Genomic DNA, 26,239 nt, shown 5'->3' on the forward strand with positions numbered 1-26,239 from the left:
CTTTTGTTCAATTTTGTACGGATGATTCCCTACAGAATAATGTCGGTAAATTTTTAGGATCATCAATGATTTTAAAGTTTGGATAAAATAACCCAAAATTTTGAATTTAGAAACACCTTATATTTTTCCTTTTGTTCAATTTTGTATGGATGATTCCCTACAGAATAATGTCGGTAAATTTTTAGGATCATCAATGATTTTAAAGTTTGGATAGAATAACCCAAAATTTTGAATTTAGAAACACCTTATATTTTTCCTTTTGTTCAATTTTGTATGGATGATTCCCTACAGAATAATGTCAGTACATTTTTAGGATCATCAATGATTTTAAAGTTTAGATAAAATAACCCAAAATTTAAATATTCAAATTGAAATTTTCATTTTGTTTTATTTACATGATACCCAGTTTGCCCGGGCATAAAAATCAAATAGGAAATGTGGCCCGCCGGCCAAAATAATTGTCCACCCCTTGTTAAGAACATCCATCCATGCCGCTTACCCTGCACTCAGGGTGGCGGGGGATGCTGGAGACTATCGGGGTACACCTTGGACTGGCCAGATATATAGACAAACAAGCATTTACTCACTCAATCATTCAGGCAATTTTCCCATTTTTTTCCAATTAACCTGCTGCATATTTTTGGAGGAAACCAGAAAACCCGAAGGAAATCCTGATGGTGTAGGAATCAAACCAGGCTTTGAGGCCCAAGCGCTGACCACTGCGGCACCGTGCCACCTGTGTTAAGACCTTGTGCTTTTCAAAGTAATTATACGATCAAGATAAACTTAAAACCATAGGTTTATTAGGTGAGTAATTCATATTATTGAGAGGTAATAAAATAAAAAGAGACCGCAAATTCATTCACAAGGAGTGCTGTCCATCCTCAGCAGTACTGTAAGACAGACCACCTTGCTGAAGTACCTTCAAGCCAGGCAAGCGTTTACAGTTCTGGCCTGGTGTAAAGTTCACCATGATCTCATACTCTGCGGTGGTGACAGAAAAGAAATACTGCCTGCACTCGTAGACTCACTTGCCAATATATTAGGCACACTAAGATATATTCAAGGTGACATCTAAATGGAACAAATCTATATTTTGTAGGGGGCTACACCTCGAGATCTTTCTAATATACTGTCAGTCCTTCCTCATAAATTCTAAAAAAAAAAAAAACACGCAGATCTCGTAATACAAAACAGTCCAGGTCAACAGAACCACAAATTACAACCTCCGAAATTGACCCTTAAAATAAGAGTTATGAAAACTGAACATTATAATTATGCCAGTGGGGGAATGCTGTTTGTGTTGGTTGGCCCAATTCGGTCCAACTGGAGGTACAATCCTGTAGGGGGCTATGATATTGAAGGTAGAAATATACATGAATATATTTGAATGCTTCAATATTTTCCTGTTGTAATTCCATGCTTTACTATTTAGCCTGCATTCAAGCGTATTGCATGAATGACCTGTTTTAGCCACGATTTGTTGATATTCTATCAAAAAATAGATAGATAGATAGATAGATAGATAGATAGATAGATAGATAGATAGATAGATAGATAGATAGATAGATAGATAGATAGATAGATAGATAGAGCCAAAGGAGTTCATGACATACTTGGTGAAAATTGAGTTTGCAGGAAAAGTCAGTTATGGGTGCTGTATGAAAAAGGAAAATATTTTTGAAAACACGAAGTTAGTCTTCAGTTCCTCTGTACTACTTATAGTTTAATTCGCTCGGATGCTGGCATCGTGAGAGCTGCTGCACTTGTGCGGTGCAGCCTCCCCTGCAAAGCTATGTGATGGGGTGTAATATTTTAAAATATAACCCAAATATTCCCGTTTATCTGACTCGGGGGGTGGAGCGCATTAGAGGACGTAACTTTCTAGATATATTTTATTTATTTCTTTATTTAACCGAGTGGATTTGAACACCTCGGATCAACTTGACGGGGCTGCAGACGTGCCTTTCCAGACGCACGGCAGCGGCGAGCCCACTGCACAGGCGGCGATGTGGAGGTCAGTCGCCCAGTCGGAGCGGCGTGACGCACGGTTTCCCCCCCTCCATACATCACTTTTGGTTTCCCCAGAAACCACGGATTTCATCTTGTCTTAGCCCCTCCGTGTCTTAAATGTTTGCAATTCATTTTTTGCAATTTTAATTTTTCTCGCGCGGCAGGTGTCCCAGTGCGTCGTAGTCCGACCGCCGGACGAGCGACGCTCTGAGCCGCGCTGTTGCTCCTCGGTCACCGGTGTCCTCCATCCGCGGTGGATGTTACTGGAAATTATCCTATGTTCCGTTGGCAGGCGGCGTCCAGAGGTAGGTGTCCGAAGCTGCCCCGCATGGATGCGGGGGGTGGATCGGGAGGGGGGTACTTTCTATTCAGCGCATGTCCTCCCATTCAGTGATAAAGACAAGGGGGTTATGGGCATAATACTCCTCAGTGGGAGGGGGGGGGTGTCGGCAATACGGCTCCCCCGCACTACTTTCTGAATATTTCATTTAAACCAAAAAGGGGATGTTCGATGATGCTGTTCGGTGATGAGTGACATTCACGGTTCCCCCCTCTCTTCCTCTCCCTCCCATCCCGTTGGATTAACGGTAATGCCACGGTGACTCCCAAGTTGTTTTTTTTTTAACTGCTCTGTTTCTCTCATCTTTCCTTCAAGACATTTTTATAGGAGAGGCTAATTTTTGTATATAAATAAATGCATACATTTTTGAAAAATCACATCTAAAATACACACAGCCTACTTTCTTATTCAATGTAGGGATACAGATTTAGTTGTTTGTTTGTTCACATGGCCAAACTTACTCAGAAATGTAATCACTTCATGTCAAACTAGTTTTTTTTTTTTTTTTTTTTTTCTGAATGGAATCCCACAACCTTAGTAGAGAGCAGGCTCAGTGATGTTTTATTTTAAAAATAAACTGATTTCGGCAAAAGCCCACCAGTTTTTAGCTACTAATGTGAAAGTGAATCATAGCAATAATGTGCCGGTGCCGTGAACTTCACTCCCATGGGATGTCTTGAGTAAAGAATACAGAGGAAATATGTTTGAAAATAACAGATGAGAGTGAAAAGGAAGAGGATGTGTAATGATGAATGTGCACGTCCCACTTATAGGTGTTGAAAATATTATGGCATATGAAGCTCAGCTCATTATGGCTGTCAAATGACGATTTGTTACTGATTTAGTCTATGGCACTGTTATTGTTGTATAAATAATTGTAAATGTGTTTGTGGCGTTGTGTAATTGCACCTGTGCATGTAACCAGATCTTTCAATATATATAATGAGCTAATCTCTTTTCATTTTTTGGGGTTTTCACTGTGGCACTGTGATAGTTAATGTATAGTGGACAGAGAGACAGAAGTAGATGTGAAGCCGCTATTCATTTTCTGTGAAAAACAGTTTCGTGTCACACAATAAATCCAACAATCACTAAATAAATGATAATAACGTTACAACTACTACTAATAAGAATATTATTATACGTATGCAAATACGAATGTGAATATCTGTCCCTCGTCTGCCGCTCAGGGTCGAAGGGGATGCTTGAGCCTATCCCAGCCGTTATGGTTGCCAGTCAATCGCAGGCCACATATACAGACAGGCAACCATTCTCTTATATAAATATCATTATTCCACATTAAGTTTCCCTCCTTGGGGTTTTTTAGCCCCACTAAGCAACCCCCCCCCCCCTCACTACTTGAATAATCATGAGACAACTTTACACGTTTATTGGATATTTGAAATGTTATTGGATCAAACAAGTCAAATAAGGTGTAATTTTTAAACAGTTCCTAAAAAATGAGCCCCCATTTTACAAACCCTTCTTTTTCTGTATAAGAAAAGCCATTTTCATTTTATTAGCAGAGGCTGTGACTGTAATGCTACAATTTGGTCGCATCCGTGACTCTGCCAGTATGCACGTTCTCAGCCCAATGCGCAGCCTTGGAAGTGAGATCTTGGAACCGTCAGGGCCAGCACTCTTACTGTTTCCAGTTTTCAGAATGCGTCTGTTTGGCAGGTCTGAAAATACTTTGTGGAAATTTGATCATCAACTGATAACAGAGGCCGTGGGAGAAGAAATTGATCAGTTATCTACAATTCAGGGTATTGCATGAAATTCAAAGACATATGACCCTTTTAATATTCATTTAAAAATTTCTCTGCTCGTGTTAAAAACTTGGCACAAAAGAAACTCAAAGTTGTCATTGAAATATTTATTTGTGCATTCAACAATTTGATTCAACTTGAAATCCAGTTGTACAACTCTAGTTTACAACCAATTTATTTAAAATAATAACCCATGCAGATAAACGTAAAGCATTTGTATGTATCTGTGGTCTGCTCCTGCTAGTTGTGCTATCATTCACTTTTGTAATGAATAAAAAATAATTTTAGAAATAATAACAATTTTATATAGACCCTAGTTTATATGTCACATGTTTTGTCCGTGTTGATATATCCCTGGACATTATGTGAATTTTGGCACCACCACCATGTTGTTGGTTTTACTGACAGCTTTTTTTTTTTAAATATTACCCTTTCTGAAAGTAATTTTGTCAAATTTAATGAATGCAAATATACACACCGATGGGAACAGTTTTCCACAGTCTTTTACATTAAACCTACCTTTTATTGACGACTCCATTTGGTTGATTTTAGACTATTTTATCAGCCTCTTTCTTATATATCTTTCACACTATAATGTCTGAAAATTCTGCCTAAACATTTGATTTTTTTGGGACAGCCCTTCATGTCACAGCAACTTGATCTGTCTACTTTTTCTCCCTCTTTCTCTGTCCCTCCCTCCCTCACTCTGCTGGTGGTGTCATGTTTTCCTTCCTCCCCTCACAGACTCTCAATCTCCAGAGGGTCACATCATTCACCCTCCTCCGTCTGCATTAATCTATACACCAGGAGAGCAGGAAGATCACACTTTAGTGGCCTATGTGTGTGTGCGTGTTAGCGATACAGTGCCTTTAGTGTCTCTCTTAAGCCTTGCGTGGATAAAGATGCATGGCTGCATCAAGGTGGAGAGTTGAGCGGAAGACTTGACCTGTTCAGCTGTTGTGTTTATGTGTGCCAGGGTCGAGTGCTCCAGTGAGAGAGGAGAACAAATATGTGTGTGTGTGAGGAGCAACTTCTGATTAGGCTATTAGTGTGTGTCAGAGGAAGACAAGTTTGATGCTGAGTTGAGATAAGGGACCGCAACAGAAGAATCTGAAAAAGGAGCAGCCATGGGGCTCGGACAGTCCAGCAAGGCTCCAGTCACTGATGACACAGATGAGGGTGAGTATCAGCATGGTTTTAAAAATCTTTCATTTTTGTTTTCATGGATTTTCTACCTTTTTTCCTGAACCAAAAAGAACCATTGTGAAAAAAGGTTATTACCAAGATCTAAATTAGCAACTGGCACTTTATGCAAAAAATAAAAGTGATGGGTAGCCCATGTACTAGCCTCATTATGGCACTGCGTGCCGAAAAGACATCAGGAAAAGGGATTGACAATAGAATTTCATGGAAGTGTTATGCCACTTTTTATAGTTTGGGTTTGATTTGATATTGAAAATTGTGGAAAACTACTGCCTTTTTGCCAGTCCAGAATAATTTATTAAAAGTTATTACCACCAAGGTTGGCATATATGAAAGTTAGTGCTTGGGTTTGGAACTGTCTTGAATTTACTTCCTTTCCCTTGGGACCTGGGTGGATAATACAATGCGAATTTATTGATCTCAGTCGGTCTTTGAAATTAATTCCACTCTGGCAGCATCCCAAGGACGTCAAGTAAGTTAGCCTTATGTGAATCCGTGGTTAAGTTAGAGGCGCGAGGGCTTTCCCATCAAGTTTGTTTTCTTCACTGATCAGGGATATGTTTTGTTTGCACTATCCGCTGCCATTGTTGAAATAAACGTTTTTGCAAAAAAGTCACAAACCAAACATGAAAGACCTCACTTCAGTTAAAACCAGGAGGCATACTTTTTTTATGCCAGGAAATTATTTTGACTTATTTGTTTGCTCAGATGTGCAAAGAGCAATTTCCTTTGTTGCTTTGTTATGTAGTGTAGTGTTCTGGAAATGTCAGGTATAAAGCACCCTCACTTAACTAAACACATAAATGCAACAGTGCATTTTCTTTGACTGCTTTCATCAAACGGCATGGGGCTCTTTCAGCAAAGGCATATTAAACGCAGACTCATTGTTTCAGTTTAGAAGCGGAAGACCCCACTTGCTGGAAACAAAGTAATCCCCCATCTGATGAAACCAATGTCAAAACATGCAGGGTTCTCCTTTTGAGGTCAGAAAAAAACAGAGGGGAGTCTCTTGACTTTGTTTTATTGCCCGACATTGCAACATGGCTATTATATCCACTCACCGGTCTCTATAACCTCTCAAGATACTAGCGAATCACAGTGGTACATTGGAGCAAAGAGTGAGGAAAGGGAGATGGATGAAGAGGAATAATTGCAGCTGTAGACATATTAATAAAGTGAAGCGAAGACAAGAATAATAATAGAACAAATGACTAGGCTTGCTTATTTAACTTTTAGATTAATTGCATGATTTGGCATAAATTGAAATATTCAATCTCAAGAAAGAATCAAAGGTGTTGTTTATTTATTTTCAGATAAGGATGGTTGACATAGAAACAGCTTCACCCAATGTTACTGTACCTTCTAATGTGCAGTGTGTGCGTGATCGTAATCCTCTGACAAGGGTCTGTTGTTAAAGCGCATTGAAAATACGTCATCCCTGCACCCTGTCGAGCATGAATTAAGATGCAAATTGAGTTTTCTGTTTAGCAGCGTGAGAGGTCACTCGTAGGAAAGGCTGACAACAAAAATGGGGAATCACTGTTGATTGTTTTTTCAACAACCATTCTAAAAAAATGATATTGTGGTCACACCGAATTGTAGCTACTGTAGGGCTTTATACAGGAATACAGTGATGTAGGGCATTTAAGAGTATACAAAACTGCATATCAAAAAAGGATGGGGCTGGAGCAAGGCAACACATTGAATACTCTCAAGATATCAAGAAGATGTAATATCAAGGATTTTTTTCTTTTTTGTATTGAGATCTGTGATACTTCATTATTTATCAATTAAACCCACAGATTCATTTCTTAGAAAAAATAGGATTCAATTTGCTATATGCTATATCATATATGTTCAAACCACAGCAAAGTCATTTGTTTTTTTCAAATTAATTATTTACAAAATCACCATTGGAAAAATTTCTAAATCCCCCCCAAAACATTTTATAAACAATTAAAGAATGACCATATCAGTTTGTAGGAATGTACAATTAAAAGTGATATTATGAAGAAATATCTAGAAAATATGAACAAAATCGCTTAAAAAAAACTAAAAACTAAAAATAAAACAAAACAAAAAAAATCATATATCTTTTACATCAGAAAGGTATCAGAAACAATTCAACAGAAAATGTGTGTGAATAATGGGAGTATTGTAAATAAATCACAATGTTCAATTTATGTCATGCTTTATTTCTGATTGCACTAACAGTTGGGCTGTCAATGTTCTCTTATTGTGAAAAGCTTCTGAATGTAACTCTCTACTCATCTTGTTTGAAAAAAACAAGAAAAAAAATTAATGAAAAAACGTCTGCATTTGCTATTCATTTTCAGTCGATTTCTTTGCAGAGTAAAAACGGGAATCATAAAAAAAAAAAGGCACAGTGATGCCCTTAACATGCCCTCTAACATCTATTTTCAATGTATATACAGTACATCACATCTGCTATCTAAAAAGACAGATAAAAACCAAAGAAAATAGCTTTTTAAAAATAATTTCTAAAGTAATAATAAATGTAATGATTTTTTTTCTTTCTCATGTCACTACAAGAACAGAACTGCATGTCACCATTTACACTGAATACGTATTAAACGATTTTACGCAGAAACATGTGTGAGAGCATAAAGATGAAGCCTGTCAAGACATGTTTATCTCCTTAGAGAATGATGTGTGCAGCAAGCGTGTCCCCCTTGTGACTTTGTACATTTTCCAGTATGTGTGACCTGGAGACTCTGGTTAATGGAGAACCCCTGTTTACTGCTGGTCATTATTCTTTGTTCAACTTATACTAGGGTATGGACCCAGGGTTGCTCTTTCAGTTGTCAGAGCAACAACTCTATGGCTTTTTGGTGGGCCCTGAGAGAAGGCAGAGAGGGCATGTCTGCTATTTTTACAGAAATTTGTCCTGAAAGGACAAGATGAGAAGTTTTTCCCAGCTCACAGAAAACAAACACACAGGTCTACATGACAAACTTTATTAAATATAAAAGCTCAGCATCATTTAGCATCCACTGTTAAACTGGATGTACGCAAAGCGGACAGCCAGACCTGATATCCCTACAAAACGATTTTGTAATACAATCCTAACCTACGCCTATACATTATTAAGAATTGAGATATTTACTTTGAGTATACATTTATATTTTAAAGGGCCCTAGCGGAGATCGTGAAATGTGTTGAAGGATAACAGTAAACGGTAATCATCTGTTTTGGGCATGTACAGACCAGACGCTCAATCAAGTTGCTTAAAAGATTTTTGTAATAGTTTTTTTTTTTTGCTCATCATGATATTGGTGGAAGTCAGCGGCTCTAGGCTCTACCAGCCCATACTTAAAAAGAAAAAGACTACGTTCTCATAAAAGTTCTTTTTGACGCTCAAAATATTCTACCCACTGTAAAGCTGCAGTCAAGTTGTTCACAAAAGCATAGACTTCAGGAGTCTTGCAGCTGATGCACGACTAGACAGACAGAATATAAGCTGGCGCAAGAGCGCAAGTGATTGTAAACTGAACAAGATTACGTTTTTTTTTCAGACTGATTAGCATGTGTCAGTCAAAATCAATTTGACTAGCAGATGGGCTTCAAAGTCATATGATTTCCTCATTTAGTTTAATCCATGGAAAGGCTGTCAATTTGTCAATTCTCCTTATGTACGGATATTACTCATTACATCCTCTGCTGCTCATGTGCCTATCATTCAATATCACACATTAAGCCAATCAAAGCTCTGCTGGTTGAAAATGACAGTGCATTTTCTACCAGTGCAAGCCTCACCCTCACAGGAGCCCACCTAGTGCACCTCGCTTTCTCATCGAAACATAGATCGCAGCCTCACTCATCTATGACCACAGCTGTCGCTATGAAAAACCCATCAGCAAAGATTCTCCAGGTAGCTCTGCAGGAAATGTTTATCTGCAAAGCTTGTATAGGTTTTTGCACTCAGATGAAATGATGTACATGTGCATTAAAAATCTGGACTCATATGGACTCAGTCAACGCTAGTTGTGTCAACAGTCTTAACAGAGAATGTGTGACAAGAGGAAGTGCCGTTGATACATGACTAACAGCATTAACTGCCACATCCATTTGATCTTGAGACAGCAGGCGGCATATCCGTGAGTGTGTGTGTTTGCATGCACGGGCACTTGTGTGAACAGTGTACTATTAAAAAAAGTAATTCCCGACACCCGTGCCTACTTTTCATGAAGGCCATGTATGTGTGCATAGCCCTGAGCTTTGTATGGCCAGATGAGAATATAGAGAGCAGCAGCTGTTCTATCATCTGCCAAACAGTAAAGGGGGAAAACCCGCTGTCCTGGTTGTCATGGCAGCAAGAAGCAAACAGACCCATCCGGTTCCAATTGGCATTACATGCTGGTGGTAAATGGATGAGAGTGAGTGAGCAAGTTAAGCTGTGGTTAAGGTTTTGTGCAGGAGAGAAATGGAGAGAGGGCTTAAGGGGAGGGGGAGCATACAGAGATTGGATATTTCGCTTCTGCTTAAAATACAGTATCCATGTCTGATGAAAAATTGTTTTTGTTAAGCCCCTTTGAACTCTCAGCCAGTCACTGTCAGTGACCTCCAGTTGCCCTGGTAACCTCCATCAGCTACAGCTGACAGGCACATTGTTCGAATGAGCTCAAAACAATGCTAACAGTCAACCCTCTGTAGCCGTGATGACGCATTCCATCTCTAATTGCTGCAGGTGTTATCCAGTTTGATTTAGTGCCAAGAGGCCTCAAGCTAGACACATACATGGTTTTCAACCGGATTTCAATTCCAAAAGTAGGTTGTGATATCAGTGCCAGGACATCAAATATCATTAACTTTATTTAGGAAAATGAACACAGCAGATATAGTATTGTATACAAATTTAATTCAACATTATGTGGAAATCCACAGATCATTGAGACTTTGACATTTGTTTCCTTTTTTTTGTGGTGTGGATTTTATTGTCAGCCTAACTAATGTATTCTTTTACATGTCAAATTGAGCTTTTTCTGACATCAAATGTTTGCATTTCTCATTTAGAACTGGTGTTCATTTTAGCTTGTTCGGCAATATAATGCATTGATATCCCTGAAAAATAGCTAGATTTAAATACAAATCAAATATCATGTGTTAACAAACATGGTGATCTGTTCAATAATTCTGACTATATCAAAATGCTATAAATGTATACAGTGGTTAACAATAATTTATTTAAAATTTGGATGTGAGTTTAAATGCCTGTTTTGTTTTTAATGTAAGGTTAAACTACTCCTCTTCTCCACAGTCAATTTTGACCACTTCCAGATCCTAAGGGCAATAGGAAAAGGAAGCTTTGGAAAGGTACGTCTGCATATTCGGGACAACCCCCATACACACACACACACACACACACACACACACACACACACACACACACACACACACACAAATTGACATATGTTAATCATAATCAGAGATAGTCAAATTCCAACTTGCAATTGAACCAAACCAGGAAAAGACAAAACAGTAAACATCTAATAATGACAGTTAACTGTAACACAAAAAGTCAATATAAGGTTAAAGACGAAATGCTTGAAATAATATAAAATCTTTAAATCATGGATGTGTCTATGTACAAGTTGCTTTTATGTGCTGTATATATGTATGGATGTTTGTACATTGGTTATACATTTGCCTGTCTCTCTGTCCATATCCATCTATACCGATGGGTCATAACATTATGACCACTATTTAGGGGATATATTTTCAATCGAGGGGTGGAATTGTTCTTGAATAATGTCTCTGTAGATAATTTGTGCCAAGGTAATTCTCATATGAATTGAAGGACCAAAGTGTTACCAGTAGAACATTGCCCACGACATTACACTACCTATCTCAGATTGCCTTGTTCCCATAATGTATCCTGGTGCTGATGGTGCATGGGATACCTGGAACGGTCTGATGCTATTTAGCTCTGTAAGAAACTGCAATGCAGGAGGTGTTTCGATACCTTCATGACCCTGCACCCAGTAAACACATTTTTCACTCTTCAAGCATTTTTGTTATGTATCAGCCACTGCAGTTAAGAAAGTTCTACAAGAGCTGCAGCTTTGAAGAGCATGAAGAGCACCAATCAATAGCATATTTAGCCATAACAGTTTAGCCCTTCTCAAAGTTGTTCAACAAATCCAGTCACCAATGAGAATAAAATATTCTCCCGCTGTTAAGTATACAGTGTCTACTGCCAGGAGAGATTCATTATTATTATTATTATTATTGATGTTGTTGTTGTTGTTGTTGTTGTTGTTGTTGGTGGTGGTAGTGGTGGTGGTTTTGTTGTTGTTAGTAGTCGTAGTTTGACTAAGACATTTGTTCTAAAAATGGTTAATATTAGGTTTATTGACTTAAGCCTCAGTTAGCAATGTTTTTGGTTTACTTATACAACCCACTGCACAAATCAGAATCAGCTTTAACAGCCAAGTATGTTTGCGCATAAAAGGAATTTGGCGTCAGTTTATGGTTACACATTTTACTGAGAAAAACAACAACAGGACACAATAAATAACATAAAATACAAAGTGCAATCTAATTAAGTAATGAATAAAGTTGTCAGTGATCATTAAGATAATTATTTTCCTGTAAATATAAGTAGCAAATACTTATACTTAACTGGATATGATGTAGCTTCATAACCATGTCAACAGACCAATATGTTCTTTCACGTTGTCAAAATCACATACATATTTAGAGGAAAATAAATACTAACAGTCTTGAAACACATTTATTATTTGATTTGTTATTCTGTGAAAACAATTAGGAAATGAAAGTAGTCACATTTCCTTGTTCTCTTGTGCCACAGGGGACAGAGAAAAGCATTTACAGGCCAGCAGATTCAAACACATGTAGCGACACACTCACACATATGGAAACACAGGGTACACACATGCACAGCTCAATATTCTGTCCAGCAGCAGATAAGCAGTCTAATCACTGTCGATGGCAAGCTGTTCAGAGGGAGGGGGGATGTGATCAGGGTTTTGCTGATTAACTGTGCCAGCTGGTACACAGATCACTCTCTTAAAGAAGTAATCACTGGGTTATTGATGCCTTAACCATATACAATCCTGACTTGTTCGGAGTATTAAGCTTCACTATGTTGGAAACATTCTCTCTACTAAAACATTGCCTGACAGATTAAATCACTCAAAATTCTGTATACACCATATCGCAGCCACCCATAGTGCACTAGGGTTTCCATAAATACCAGAGTTATGGTATCAACTTTCACTAGTCTAAGGAGGATATTTTTGACAAAAACACAATGAACTAAAGTGCTCCCTGAAGAGACTTTACTGCATACAAATATATTTTACCCAGATCTGTTGTAAGTTTTTCTGAGTTGCTCTACCAACAAGTTTGTTTCAAGTAACACTGGTAGTTATTGCCCTATTCTGCTAACCTACATAAATCTAAGACATAAACATGCAAGTATAGGAATGGTCTTTTAGTATCTAAATGTATGATAACCTATGGCCTAGATAATGATGATTCAGCACTGCACATAATATAAGCTGTTTACTCTCAATATTACACTGGCAATTACAGAATAATCCTTGAAAGTTTTATTAGGTAATACAGTTTGCTTTAACAACCACAATAAAGCAATTTAAGTCATTCTCAATGCTTTTAAATTTTTTAACAGGTCTGCATTGTGCAGAAGAAAGACACAAAGAAGATGTATGCTATGAAGTACATGAACAAGCTCAAATGTGTGGAGCGGAATGAAGTGAGAAATGTCTTGAAAGAGCTGCAGATCATGCAGAACCTGGAACACCCTTTCCTTGTCAACTTCTGGTAAGGCAACATGACAAGCTTCACACAGTCGCACTTTCTGTAGTTGGCCTCTTTTGTCTGTTTCTGAATCATGATAAATTCATTTATAATTTAATACATTTGTGCATCAGCATATTATCTTCATGATGGACTGCAGTGCCTTCTCTGCCTGCGCAGTCAAAATCAGCATCATAAATCATATTCCACAATGTCCGTTTGCAAGTTGTCTGCATTTGATGCAATACAAGGCGCTATACAGTATCTGCACTGGATTTGATTTGTTGAATTTTGCAAGCATATGTCTGCTTGAAGAAGCAATATATTAATGGAGGAACATGAAGTTGTGATGTGGCAACAAACAGCTGCTTCAATGTTTGCCATGTGGTTGTAGAAGATCATTAATATTGAGCTGATGGAATAGTGGATAAATTACGGAATTTTGAATTTTGAATGTGGTTGTACTTGTTCATGTATGCGTATGAATGTGCTAGGTACTGAAGGCCCATCTAAAACCTCATTGTCTGCTACCATATCCATTAAGTCTGTGACTATGGGCATGAAGAGAACAACCCACATTTAAACACTTTATTCCCGGGCATGGATCGAGTCTGACATGTGCAGAAAGGTGTTGACCACTAAAGACCTAAAAGCCTCCATTTACTTCATCTCACCCTTTGAAGTTGCTAAAAGGAAAATGTAGTTTGCTCACTGATCCAAGCTCAACTTTTATAGAAACGACTCCTCTCTTTGCAAGTATGTCTTATTTGCCTCACTGCATTTTGGGGTGAAGAAGTTTGCTCCTCTGCACTACGTGCAATTATTCAAAGCTTGCTAACCTTGGATGACTCATCAGACACTTTTAAGGAACTTATTCATCATAATCTGGGAGCTATAGTTTATTAAACAGCATGAATCAGACTTTTAAGATGCCTGATAAGTATGCTTTGGTAAGTTTCCATCTGAAAGGCCTCATTAACTCTTGATAAGTACACCTAATCCACAGCGCCTGAAAGAAGGCAACCCTGTTTTCATCAAGCAAAGAGGCAGAGTGGAGGCAAGAGTGAAGACAAGGATTCAGTGATTTTTATTGTCACTCCACTGGAATGAAATTAGTTTCTTGAAGCCTGGTAAACAGTAAGTAGAAATTCTAAAAATATAATGCAGTAAAATGTGTATGAGATATGCCACAGAAAATAAAATAAAATAAAATAAAATAAAATAAAATAAAATAAAATAAAATAAAATAAAAACATAATACAATAAAATCTAAGAAAAACAAAAAAACAAAAACTAATAAATGATAAAGAAATGAGCATGATTGATATGGAAGCTTGATACATACAAGTCAAGTATATCAAGTAATGTGCAAAGTTTGGATTGTGCAAGGAACAAATCTCAGAATACAAGGAGTTTATCACAGGGGTGCTTGCCCTGATTGTAAAAGAAAAAAAAATCAAGACTTGTATTTATTAATGCTAAGGTAGTTTCTTTCTTGATTAAAAAATGGGCAACTTATCAATTCCAGTGAATAACCAAATAGACAAAATCAGTTGGATATCAAATTGTGTACTAAACAACAAAATATGACATGGTTGCTCGTCTTGTAACTTACCTGGCCACTTTAACATTATTTGTTCAGCCCTACTGTTCTCTCCTCTTCTCAAATGCTATTTCCATTCATTTCAAACACCACATACCTAAAGAACAATCAGTAGCTTTTAATATCTTATCCTAGAATGACACAGACCAACCCTTCCACAGCAGTGATAAACCAAATTGAAAATGGGAAAGGCCAGTTGAGAGTAGGAAAGTACTGAGATGAGGGGCAAGGAAGATGGCAGATGTAATAGATAGCGGTGCAATGTCCACAGTCTCATCACACACACAATAGCAACACTTGCTCTTCTTCTCGACAGCATGCTGTGTTGGACAAAAATAATATGCTGTAACTTAATGACTTTTAGAAGTGTAATGCCCCCTTTGGGGTGGGTGGGTGGAGGTTTGGGGGTTGGGCTAGATTTCCTCAAGCTATGTGCTTAGGTCAACACTGTGCTCACTTACCTACTTACCTTCTGTGTCCTGCTGGGTTGCTCTGGGAAAAGTTACCATTGCCCCCAGGTAAATGTTCAAGGTTAAGGACATGCAGATAAAGTGGAGACATATGGGCTGCACTAAGCCAGCCACATGCAAATACCACAGCCTTTATTTCTCTTTGCCCCCCTGTCTGCCCTTTATTTGCAACGTCCTTCCTCTCCTTATCTTTTTTGAGCTCCCGCCTGCCTTCATCACCACCTGCTTCATTCGATTTTCTCTACTCACGCTCTCTGTGTATTCGGCACTGGGCAGGGCCAAAGGTTTTGTGCACTATATGTAGCCAAGCAAGAATGACTGCAGAAAACAGGAAAAAAAAAAGCTTGAAAACAAGCTTTGACGGTCAGTTTACTGATGCGCAAGCATCAGCTTGTTTCCCCAACACTGCACCCAGTTCCACTGTGAAAGGGGAGCTGTTACTGGCATCTAAATACTTTAATACAAATATATTCTTCAGTGTCATAGGCAGGCAGCAACAGAGAGCTGAAATGACCATTTGTATGTAATGTTAATAAATAATCAGTTTTCCCTGAGTAAGCATGTGCCAGTGTGAATGTGCATTTCAAGAAAAAATACCGTTTTGATTCTTATTAGAAAAACATCAAACCATAACCATTATAGATGAAGACTATTATTTTTACATTAACACTGTTGTATACGGTAATTTATGTTAGGTTTGGGCTAACATGGTTACCTATTCATCATGCCTTTTAAGACAGACCTACAGTAGCTTGTTCAGTAGGAATAAAAAAAGTAGATGTGAAGTTTTGCACCAAGCCAGTAAATAAGGCAGAAAATGCATTAGAAGAAATGCATAAATCTTCATTTGTTGTTTAATAGGGATCAATGAACAGCTACAGGTGGATTTCAATCACCCTCTGCCAAATGTAATATGCTACTTTCACATGCCCGTCAGCGCAAAATGTATTGTTATTTGATCTTTAAGATTTTTTTTTATGTAGAGATAGAAACAGTTTATATTTCGTGTAGAATTGTGTTATTCTCATATACTGGAGAAATACCATGTCATCATTTTTTTTTAACTATTTGAAAAATAGCATATAAGTGTGGTAAATGTACTGTATAAAGAGCGTGTGTCAAGCTCATTATCAGAAACATTATGACTGTGTTGAGTACAAAATAATCAGTGCTATGAAACGATTCAACTAATCTGTAACGCTGATCTTTGTAATATTGTACTCTTGTTATTTTAAGATGCTCTTAATGAGTTGCAGTGAATTCCTTCTCTAAAGGGATACACACATATATGCAATTGAAATCATTCTGTCAGTATTCTGTCTTAGGTTTTGTTTTGAAATTACTTTGGCCTTTTGGTGCGGGTGACCACCACACTGAATTCTCCTTTACTTGTCTTTCAAGATGGTCACCACACTTGTTTCCCCTTTGTCTGTTCTCCTGACAATTACTTCACCTGCGTTCTCATTTATTTATGTTGTACACTACCAATGTTGTGATTCTCTTGCTGAATATTTTGAATAATTTCTTTATCCTTGTGATGCCCATTATGCACAGTTTACGCTGCTCCTGCTCTTATGCTTTCTGACCTAAAATAAACCGCACCAGAGTTTGACTCAAAGTGAACCGAGACCCATCTTGTCAAGTTGACCAGCATTTGTTTCTTTGATCCAAAGTCCATTTGACTTGAGGTAGACACAAGTGAGATGATTGCTTGCAGCAGAGGAAGCAAAGAGAACACAGGCATGGTGGTCAACTGGAAAAACACCCAAATGTGTCTATGTATTATCATCTTTTTCTTTTGGCTCTTCCCTTCAGAAGTCACCACAGCGAGTCATCTGACCTTATCCTTTGCATTCTTTTCTATCACAACAACAGTACACCATGTCACTGTCTTACAGCTTTTGTAGGTTGTGGCAGTCCAGAACATACAGTTCTTCTGTCAACACCCTCTCATTTGCTTTTTCTTGATTGAAAAAGGCACAATACATCTCACTTTCAACTCTACTTACAACATAATCAAAACAAATATTGCATCAATAGTACTCTCCCTTGGCATGAAACCGTGCTGCCGCTTGCAAATGCTGTCTTCTGCCCTAAGTCTACCTTCTACGATCCCTTCCCATAACTCATTGTCCAGCTCATCAACTTTATTTCCACTGCACCTGTAGACTGCCTCAACTCTGCAAGCCTCCCTTGTTCTTAAAAATTGGCACCAGTGTACTTTCCATTTCTCAGGCTTCCTACCACCCCCTAAAATCCTATTGAGTGACCCAGTCAAAAGCTCTACCACCAAATCTCCTACGCACTTCCATACCTTGATGTATATCAGGACCAAAAACATTTCCTCGCTTTGTCCACTGCAGTGCTCACCTCACCTTTACTAATCCCTGCTACTTTGTGGTTCACAACTATCATACTTTCTACTTATACTTAATCACCCAAACCTACCGCAAGTCCTTCACATCTATATTTCTCTGCTTTGCCAACCTTTATAAATCAGTCTCTCCCTCCTTACTGGTCAACCTACCATACAAGTCTTTGTATCCCCTTTGTTTCTCCTTTGCCACCTCTACCTTTACCTCACACTGCATCTGCCTCTATTACTGTCCATCCTCGAGTTCCTCTTGTGTCTCGCTTCTTCTTCGTTAACTTTTTTCTCTGTATGAATTCCTGTACCTTATTCCAACATCAAGTCTCCTTATATAAATATGAAATATCCCCTGCCTGTCTCCCTGATCACTTTAGCTGCAGTTGTCCAGTCATCTTGAAACACCTCATGACCACCCAAAACCTGTCTCAACTCCCCCCTGAAACCATACAATATTCTTTGTCTTTCAGCTTCCACCAATTCATACTCTGTTCTGCCTCTATCCTCTTCATCTTCCTTACCATCAAAGTCCTCCAAAAAACCACCATCCTTGGTGGTCTGGCCACACTCCCACTTGCCACTACTTTGCAGTCAGTGATCTCCTTCAGATCACATAGCTTCAGACTCAGTACTCCATCAGACTCTTTTCACGTCCTTAACATATGTTACAAGCTCCATTTCCCTTTCCATCAATACATGGTAGAACAGCTTAAATCCTGCTCCTAAGCTTCCAGCCATGCTACCTTGTTGCCTGGTCTCCTGGACACAGTATATCAACCATTGTCTTTTACAATTTCTCAACCAACATTCTTGCTTTTCCTGTCACAGTCTCTGCCTACAGACATGCCTTCCTGCTCTCTAACTTTGACCCACAGAGGTCTGATTTCCACTGGCTCCCTGTAGGTTAAAAGTGCCAATGACTATGTATGTACGTGGCTTTGTGTGCTGATAGATAGATAGACAGATAGACAGACAGACAGACAGACAGACAGACAGACAGACAGATAGATAGATAGATAGATAGATAGATAGATAGATAGATAGATAGATAGATAGATAGATAGATAGATAGATAGATAGATAGATAGATAGATAGATAGATAGATAGATAGATAGATAGATAGATAGATAGATAGATAGATAGATATTCACATGCATAAAACATATATTATCTGACCTACTGTCAAATGACCACCATGACAAAATCTAAAAGCAATTGCATAACTTTCAAAGGACAAGAAGACATACATTGACAAATCTTATTTCATCTTCCTCTTTTCCTTCTGGCTTTTCCCTCCTGTACCTCTTCCATCTAAATCTAGTCTCTTTATCCTCTTCTCTCACACCAACTAACTTTGTGTCCTATTAATAAGTCTTAAATATTGTGATATAAAGCTTTCAATTGCTTCAGGCAACCTTAATAAATTGTGTAATCCTGGACATGCTTTCATTTCCATGCAGAACAAGACACATTTTTACTCAGCAATCTTGGCAGTAATCACATAATGTACTAAAAAAGAAATTGCAGTTCTGAAAGGAACCAAGAGGAGTATGCCTCCAAGCATCAGGAAACAAAAAGTCTCAAACAATGGATAGTGTATCATGCGGCCACTGAGCTGTGCGGCAGTCAATTTGGTTCTGGGCTACAGTCTAAATAAATGGTAAAAGGCGGGATAAATGCCATGCTCGACTTCACTGATACAAATAACAGCCAGAATGTCAAGTACTCAGCCCAGTCTAATGGTGTTCTGATGGGTCTGAAAAGCAGCCTGTTAAGTCATATGTAAGACCTATTTAAGTCCATGCAGATTTTACATAATCAAATAAATATCCACATATAACGTAATATACACAAGAAGCACAAAAAAGATGTACTACAGGAATGAAGTTTTTTCTCTTTATTCTATCTATATCGATCTCTACTCATGAGATAAAATGAAAAATAGTAGATATCTTGTGTACAAGTTTAATCATTGAGTTTCAAATATATGAGGAAATCCCAAAGCAAACTTTGAAATGGGTTTGGATATTTTGCTGCTATATTGTATGGTGAATGAACTGCAACTTAAAAAAAAAATCAAATCTATTATCCTGACAAGTTACAGGTTACAGGGAATTTTTTTCTTGTCCCAATTTGAGAATTGTTATTAATAAGCATGCTGCCAAACAAAGTATTTCCTACTTCGATTACACAAAATGGTAAGACTCACACACCTTTTTGCTATGTTGTAATGCTTAGAGCGAGGTTAAGACAAATAAATATATATATATATATATATATATATATATTAAATTAGAGTTTATTGACGATGCGGAATGTTAAAGTTTTTTTTTTCTTGAGTGGTTTTGTAATCGACAGGCAATTTTCATTTTGAATGTGTCTGTGAAGGTTTTTGGTCCTCCAGGTCATGGTCAATCATCATTTAATTCTATTGTGGAAACTAGAATTAGTTTTTCCTCCTCCATATCATTTCACCTCTCCCCTGGGAGGCTTCTGATTAACACATTATTCTGAATGTGTTTGTTTATGTGCATATGCGCACAGGAGGCATTTGAGAGATCAATGAGAACTGACAGTTAAAGGAATGGGTAAAAAATGGTCTGAAAGCGAGGCTGTAGGGCTGTGAGCATCGATCAAACACCTTGGCCTGAGTGCTTTGCTCTTACCGTCCACCTTCTGGCTAGTCGGTCAATGTGTGAAAATTTGTATATGTCTCTCTCTGTGTTCAGTATCTATGATTAAGAACTTAATATATTCGCTGTAAATAATTAATGGTTGTCAGATACACCTAACTTCATCCAAAGATATTATTATTATTATAAAACTGTTGTTCAGATTTTGTGTTCATATTTTAGTTTCTTGTTGTTCTGAGGAATTGCATGCGGAAATCATGACCTTGAAGAATCAAGTTGAATAAATAGGAACAAATGGTACTCTTATTCATACAGACTCATGGGAAAATTTGTCTGTATTACAAATGCATTTATAGGCAAAAGCTTCCCTTTATTTCTGCAAATACTACTGTATGACTCTTGCCTTCTAAATTACAATGTTCTTAATGCATATTTTATGTATCTGAGACGTTCCACTTTGCAAATTTTGGAAAATATGGCTTCTTTAGAATTTTTCTAATGGACTGTGTATTGTTTCAAGGCATATCTTTCACATTTAAAAGAGAAATGGAAAAAAAAGGCCTTTGTAATGACACGCTTCTGTTTGCTGCCGGGCTCCAGTGAATGCTAGAGACTTTCATTACTAAAGTGGCCTGGGGTGCTGCTGCTGCCACTAAAAGCTCCATGCAGGGTGTTCTCCCATCAGACTGGTTGCCTTCAGACTTAGAGAGGTCACGTTCAAATGGATGCATATCAGAGGAACTACATTTTCTGAAAGGGAGAGTGGGTGAGAGGGAAAGCTAGAAGACAGGAAAGACCTAGCGAAAGGACAAATGAGACCATGCAAGTTGTGGGAGGATGCAGACCCGATGCCAGAGGGGAATAAAAAGTCTGTGTGTGCTGGTGATATTATACAGTCTCACTGCTTTTACTTGATGTTCAAGCAAACAATAAACTCTACCAACAGGTCATCTGTGTGTTACATCACTGTCCCTATCTTTTTTTGAAAAAACTTATTTTCCTTTGTTGGCCTTTCCATTCAGGGGTTACCCCAGCAAATCAACCATCTCCATGTAAACCCATTCTCTGTATCCTCCTCTCTCACACCAAATAACTTTATATCCTCTCTCACTAAATGTGATGGTCTCATTCCTGTTCCTATCCATCCTCGTCAGTCCCAAAGAGAACCTCAACATCCTCTGTGACCTCAAGCTCTGTTTCCTGTCTTTACATAAATGTCAATATTTCTAAACCATACAGCACTGGTCTCACCACTGTCTTTTACCCTATCTTATTTGAAACAATTACATTAAATCCCATCATTTCATTTAAAAGATGTCTTAAGCGTTTTTATTTTTTTCTTTATGTATTTTTTTTTTAATGTATTTTTTTCTTTATTGTCCATGAGCATATGTGATGACAGGCTTGAGTTTCCAAAAAAAGTTTTATCATATGGAGATCTTCTTCCAATCATAAGGGCACCTGTGTTACTGTGTAGTAAGTCCTGTTTGCTAAGATGACTGAACAATTTATTCAGGTAAAGATTGCCGCCAAAAGTAGAAAACACCTCATCAGTGAGTGAGATTTTGGTTTTCTACTCAGTCAGACTGTATGTGCAGCTTCAGGTCAGTGTCTGACAGATAGACTTTCTCCCTGTTGAGGCTACTGGCAATCAGAACTTAAGAGGTCTCAGCATTATTTGAGCCTCGGTAGACAATTTGGAGTCAGCTCAATCAATCACCATCCATCCATCACAGCGAAGCCACAGCACTTATTCATCGGGGAGGGGCGCACAAGAAAAGTGTTCTCCTATGAGGCAGAAAACCCACAGGAACCTTGGCTAAAAAACATAATCTCTGGCCAAGATGAAAACCCACAGATGGTTTGACAAATGAAAGGAAACATCTGAATAATTGAAATGACAAAATAAAAGCAACTGCAAGTGTTTCCATACAAAAAAAGAGGTCACTTACAATGATTGATGAGTTTGAAAATGGTGTGAATAACATAATACATCCTTTACAGTCACACAATCTCTACAGCTACAGAAGGTTTTGGACCAAAACCTCTTTGGAAAAATCATGCTTTTTCACTCATTGCGACTATTGTATAGTGTAATAGTGAGTCCACATTTTTGTAATTAAGTCTGAAATTAGAAGACTGCCTTTTACCGTATGTCTGGGAAAAAAAACAGAAAAAAACTCTGTAAAAATGTATTATGGATTAAGAGTACCAACTCAAAAAACAAGTATGAATGAATAAAGACAACAAAAGAGACTACAGTGCTAGATATACACCTTAGATATAGAGATATAAAGAGACTCTTCCGCTACTACTCCAGATGATAGAGTGAGTAAATAGGGAAGTATTTATACCGTTCAAGGAACAGGAAACAGGAAAAAGGCAAAGTTTTCAAGGGATGCACGTGCTGATGTATGAGCTTTAGTAAATACAGGCAGGTTATGACAAGGTCATGTTGACCAGTACCTGGGGTGGTGTTTATTGAAAGCCTATTACAGTCTTTCAAAGTTGACAAATAAAGAATAAGGGCAGATTGAAAAAAAAAAAAATGAAAAGCAAGATGAAGTATCCATATTATTATTACAAAAGTCCAGTCAGGAATACTGTGTTATCATCTAATCTGTCTCCTAGCATTTTATAACCTAGCCTCAACCATAGCCTCTTACATATTGAAGTGCAGCATTACAAATATGGCTTGTTAGTGCAGGGAATAATGGGTGATGAGCATACAGTACCGATTTGGGGCACATTGCATCTGATTGCTGCCCATTTCAAAACTATTAAATGTCCATTTTCCTTCCAGCTTTTTCTATATTTTATTTGCCACACCTTGACTTTTTCAGGTTGAGGTTTTACTCTCACCTCTCTAATTTATAAGCATATACCAATGGATAGGAAATAATTTTTCCTATCAATCTCATCTACACCCATGCGCTTGATATCACGTTTGGTCTTCAATCCATTATATCTTCCTTGTCTGTCCTTGCAGGTATTCTTTCCAGGATGAGGAGGATATGTTTATGGTGGTGGATTTGCTTCTAGGCGGAGACCTCCGCTACCACCTCCAGCAGAATGTCCACTTCTCTGAGAGCACTGTCAAACTCTACATCTGCGAACTGGCTCTGGCTCTTGGGTATCTGCGCACGAAGCAGATCATACACAGGTTAGATGTTCTCTCATAGCTCCATCTCAGGGCATTTTGTGGTAAAATTTGCCAGACTTTGTTTAATAATATGCAGTAACTGCTTTACAAAATAATACAGTAGCTTTACTCATTTAGTGGCAATTGTTTCTCTTCAATCTGCTGTGCATTTCATTTATCTTCCGGTCCCACCCTTTTTTTAACACCACTGAGTGGTGAACACACAATTCTTACAGAGCATTGCATGTGTTAATGTGCTCTGATGTGCAACTATCTTTATACTTGTAACCAGTCAGTTATACAGAACTCGATACATTATTTATCCACCTTGGCGATTTGAGATGGACAGGAGCGCTTACGATCTCCCTTTTAATCACACTATTGCTTTAAAACCAAAAGAATGAAACCTGTGTTGATTGACTATAAAAACAACAAAGCATTAATAAATATTTATTGATTAACTGAGATCACTGCTCCCATTCAACTTTAAGGTGTTTCTTGAACAGAATGTAGTGAGGTGAGCTAAATCCAGCAGCTGGAGGTGTTGTTCTGGGCATAACTGACATTATGCAAGATGGCTTTTAAGTTTATCCTTCAAGCACATTCTTCTGGGTGTTTGCGACATGCACACACACACACACACACACACACACACACACACACACACACATACACACACACACACACACACACGCACACACAAATTCTTAGCGAGACATTTTCACCAGCTTGTTCCATCATTTAGTCTCCTTGTCTTCCACATATCCTCCTCAGCAGAATGTAGTATAAGGCAATTAGCACCACCAGTAGCTCAAATCTGTAGCGTTTCACTTTGGATATCCACAAAGCAGACTGTCCACAAAGGCAGAAAAAGCTGATTCCAGCGTTTGCAGTAGCGTGTACCTTCATTTGAGGACCAACACCACTTGAGTAAGTCTGTTTGCAGCAGTCAGGAGAAGGACTCAGTACATTTGTTGGACCTTAGATCTTCACTGGTTTAGCTTGTTCAGAACCATGTATATATATAATGATGATAAATCTTGTCTAGAAACTGATTTATTTGGACAAAGTATTCCAATTTGAATAGCTACAACTCACTCTTGGCCCAGTGTGTAGTGATAGAAAAGGGGCATAAGTGAGGTGATGGATATGAGGCAGTTGTTGAAGAGGTGGAGAGTAAATAGTTGATACTTCGCAAGCTGGAGCAGACACTGGCTGAAGTTTTTAAGAGATCCTTGGTTACCTAAACCTTAGTGTCTTATTTGATTAATATGTGTACGAGGTACATTAATACATCAATAAATTATCTTAATATATCTTAGTTTGTATAAAATTGTAAAAAACAAACTTTTCACTTGTGGGCCGGCTGCCATGATCGTTTATCTTGCGACACTGTCTGGTTAGTGACGTGATGAGATTAAGTTGGGATCAATCCCATTCATTTCACCCTACACGTTTGAACCCAACAAGAGATGTGAGTGAGGTGGATAATGCTGAAGACAGAAGTCAAAATGAGCTTAAAAATGGAGGTGAACTAAAACATGAATAGCCGTCAAAAGTCGCTGGTGTGTGTGTATGCGCCAAATGCGTTGCTAGGCTAACAGAGAGAGCATCTGTTGTAAGGAACTCCACTTTTTGTCATTGGCTGTTTACTGTAGACGAATGGACTACTGTGTCGTCTGACTAGGTGTTGTTAGCTTGTGATCGTGCCGATTTGTGGTCTTTTGTCATCAGACGGTACTTCTGCAGTAGCAGGTTGTCTATATCCTCGCAAGAGAACATCCAGCATCTCCTACCTGTGGTGTTTCTTCAAGTGAGCTTCACTTGTTTCTAGGAGACCTTTAATATGCCTGTGAAAGAAATCTGTAGGAACAGTGCTCGGCTTTGGTGTCCGTTTAAAACCACCAGCAACCTTGAGCTCTTTCGGCAGCTAAACTCTGCGAAATGCATCAAATACATCGGCCACAAATCCTTAGGAAGTTGTTTACATCCACCATTCCAAGTGAAAGTGCAACCTGTATACGTCATCAACCCAGCATGCATTGTGTTATCAAAACAATGGCTGCGTCTGTAGGATAAATGATATCTTTTATACATGAGATTTTTAAAGAAATAACTTTCCCATTCTTTTTTAACTATGCATTTTAGTATGAGACAAACAGTAAAGCCCTGTTAGTCCACCCAGAGCGGGGGCGGGGGGCCGGGGAGGGGGGTACTCTTTCAAGCTTGCAGTTCTTAGTAAGTTGCAGTATTGCACCCTATGATGAAGCTACCTTTTATTGTCTTTTACTTATTCCGACCCAATAACAGTGGTGCAAGTCTACTAATCTGCCCTGATGTTTTGCCATATTTAGTAATCAATGGTAAATCTGCAGTGAGAATCGGTGTATCATCCTTGGGGGTATTGCAATTCCCCTCCTCATAGTTAGTCATTGGTGCGTAGATTATGTTAGATTATGATTTTTTGAAGGGGCTTTCCCTCCTTAAGGGTAACCTCTATGATTAAAAGTGTTCTTTTAAAATGGGTTGCAGTCTGCTTGAGCACAAGGGGTTCATAAGAAGGTTGAAGAAAGAGATTGTGGTTATTTTTCCTCAAGTGAACAATCAAGACATAATGTACACCTGGCCCTGTGAGCTGAAGTTTGCTGTATGGAACTTTGTATGGAACCGCATTATTATTCCAAATAATGCGGTGGTTAATGGCCATATGCTTAAACGATAAAATTATTCAGCAGATGGTCTCCTACCTCGCTCCCCCCAGAATAAAAAAAAATGACCTTATTTGAGAAGTAAACAAAAACCCATATCTTTGTTCTTTCACCTGCTGTTGAATCACTCTGCACTAAAACAAAGCCAGACAGCCAGATAGTTACTCATCATAGTGAAAAGCAGGG

At 38.3% G+C, this 26,239-nt stretch overlaps 1 protein-coding gene across 2 annotated transcripts in view; it reads left to right on the forward strand.

Annotated features, from left to right (window-relative positions):
• The first annotated feature begins 1,933 nt into the window (after positions 1 to 1,933).
• The window catches only part of stk32a (serine/threonine kinase 32A), a 63,271-nt gene continuing 38,965 nt past the window's right edge, over positions 1,934 to 26,239 (forward strand). Inside the window, exons 1-6 of one of the 2 annotated variants that reach the window (XM_086177284.1) lie at positions 1,934 to 2,017; positions 2,178 to 2,318; positions 4,867 to 5,301; positions 10,604 to 10,659; positions 13,001 to 13,152; positions 23,193 to 23,366. In XM_086177284.1, the coding sequence (XP_086033410.1) occupies positions 5,250 to 5,301; positions 10,604 to 10,659; positions 13,001 to 13,152; positions 23,193 to 23,366 (434 nt within the window). In that variant the 5' untranslated portion in view covers positions 1,934 to 2,017; positions 2,178 to 2,318; positions 4,867 to 5,249. Of the gene's footprint in view, positions 2,319 to 4,866; positions 5,302 to 10,603; positions 10,660 to 13,000; positions 13,153 to 23,192; positions 23,367 to 26,239 lie in introns of both variants that reach the window. The other variant, XM_086177285.1, reaches the window with a different exon arrangement.

Source organism: Fistularia commersonii, chromosome 29 (genome assembly GCF_037954325.1).
Source record: "Fistularia commersonii isolate RoL2024-O1a breed Wild chromosome 29, RoL_Fcom_v1.0, whole genome shotgun sequence".
Taxonomy (NCBI): domain Eukaryota; kingdom Metazoa; phylum Chordata; class Actinopteri; order Syngnathiformes; family Fistulariidae; genus Fistularia; species Fistularia commersonii.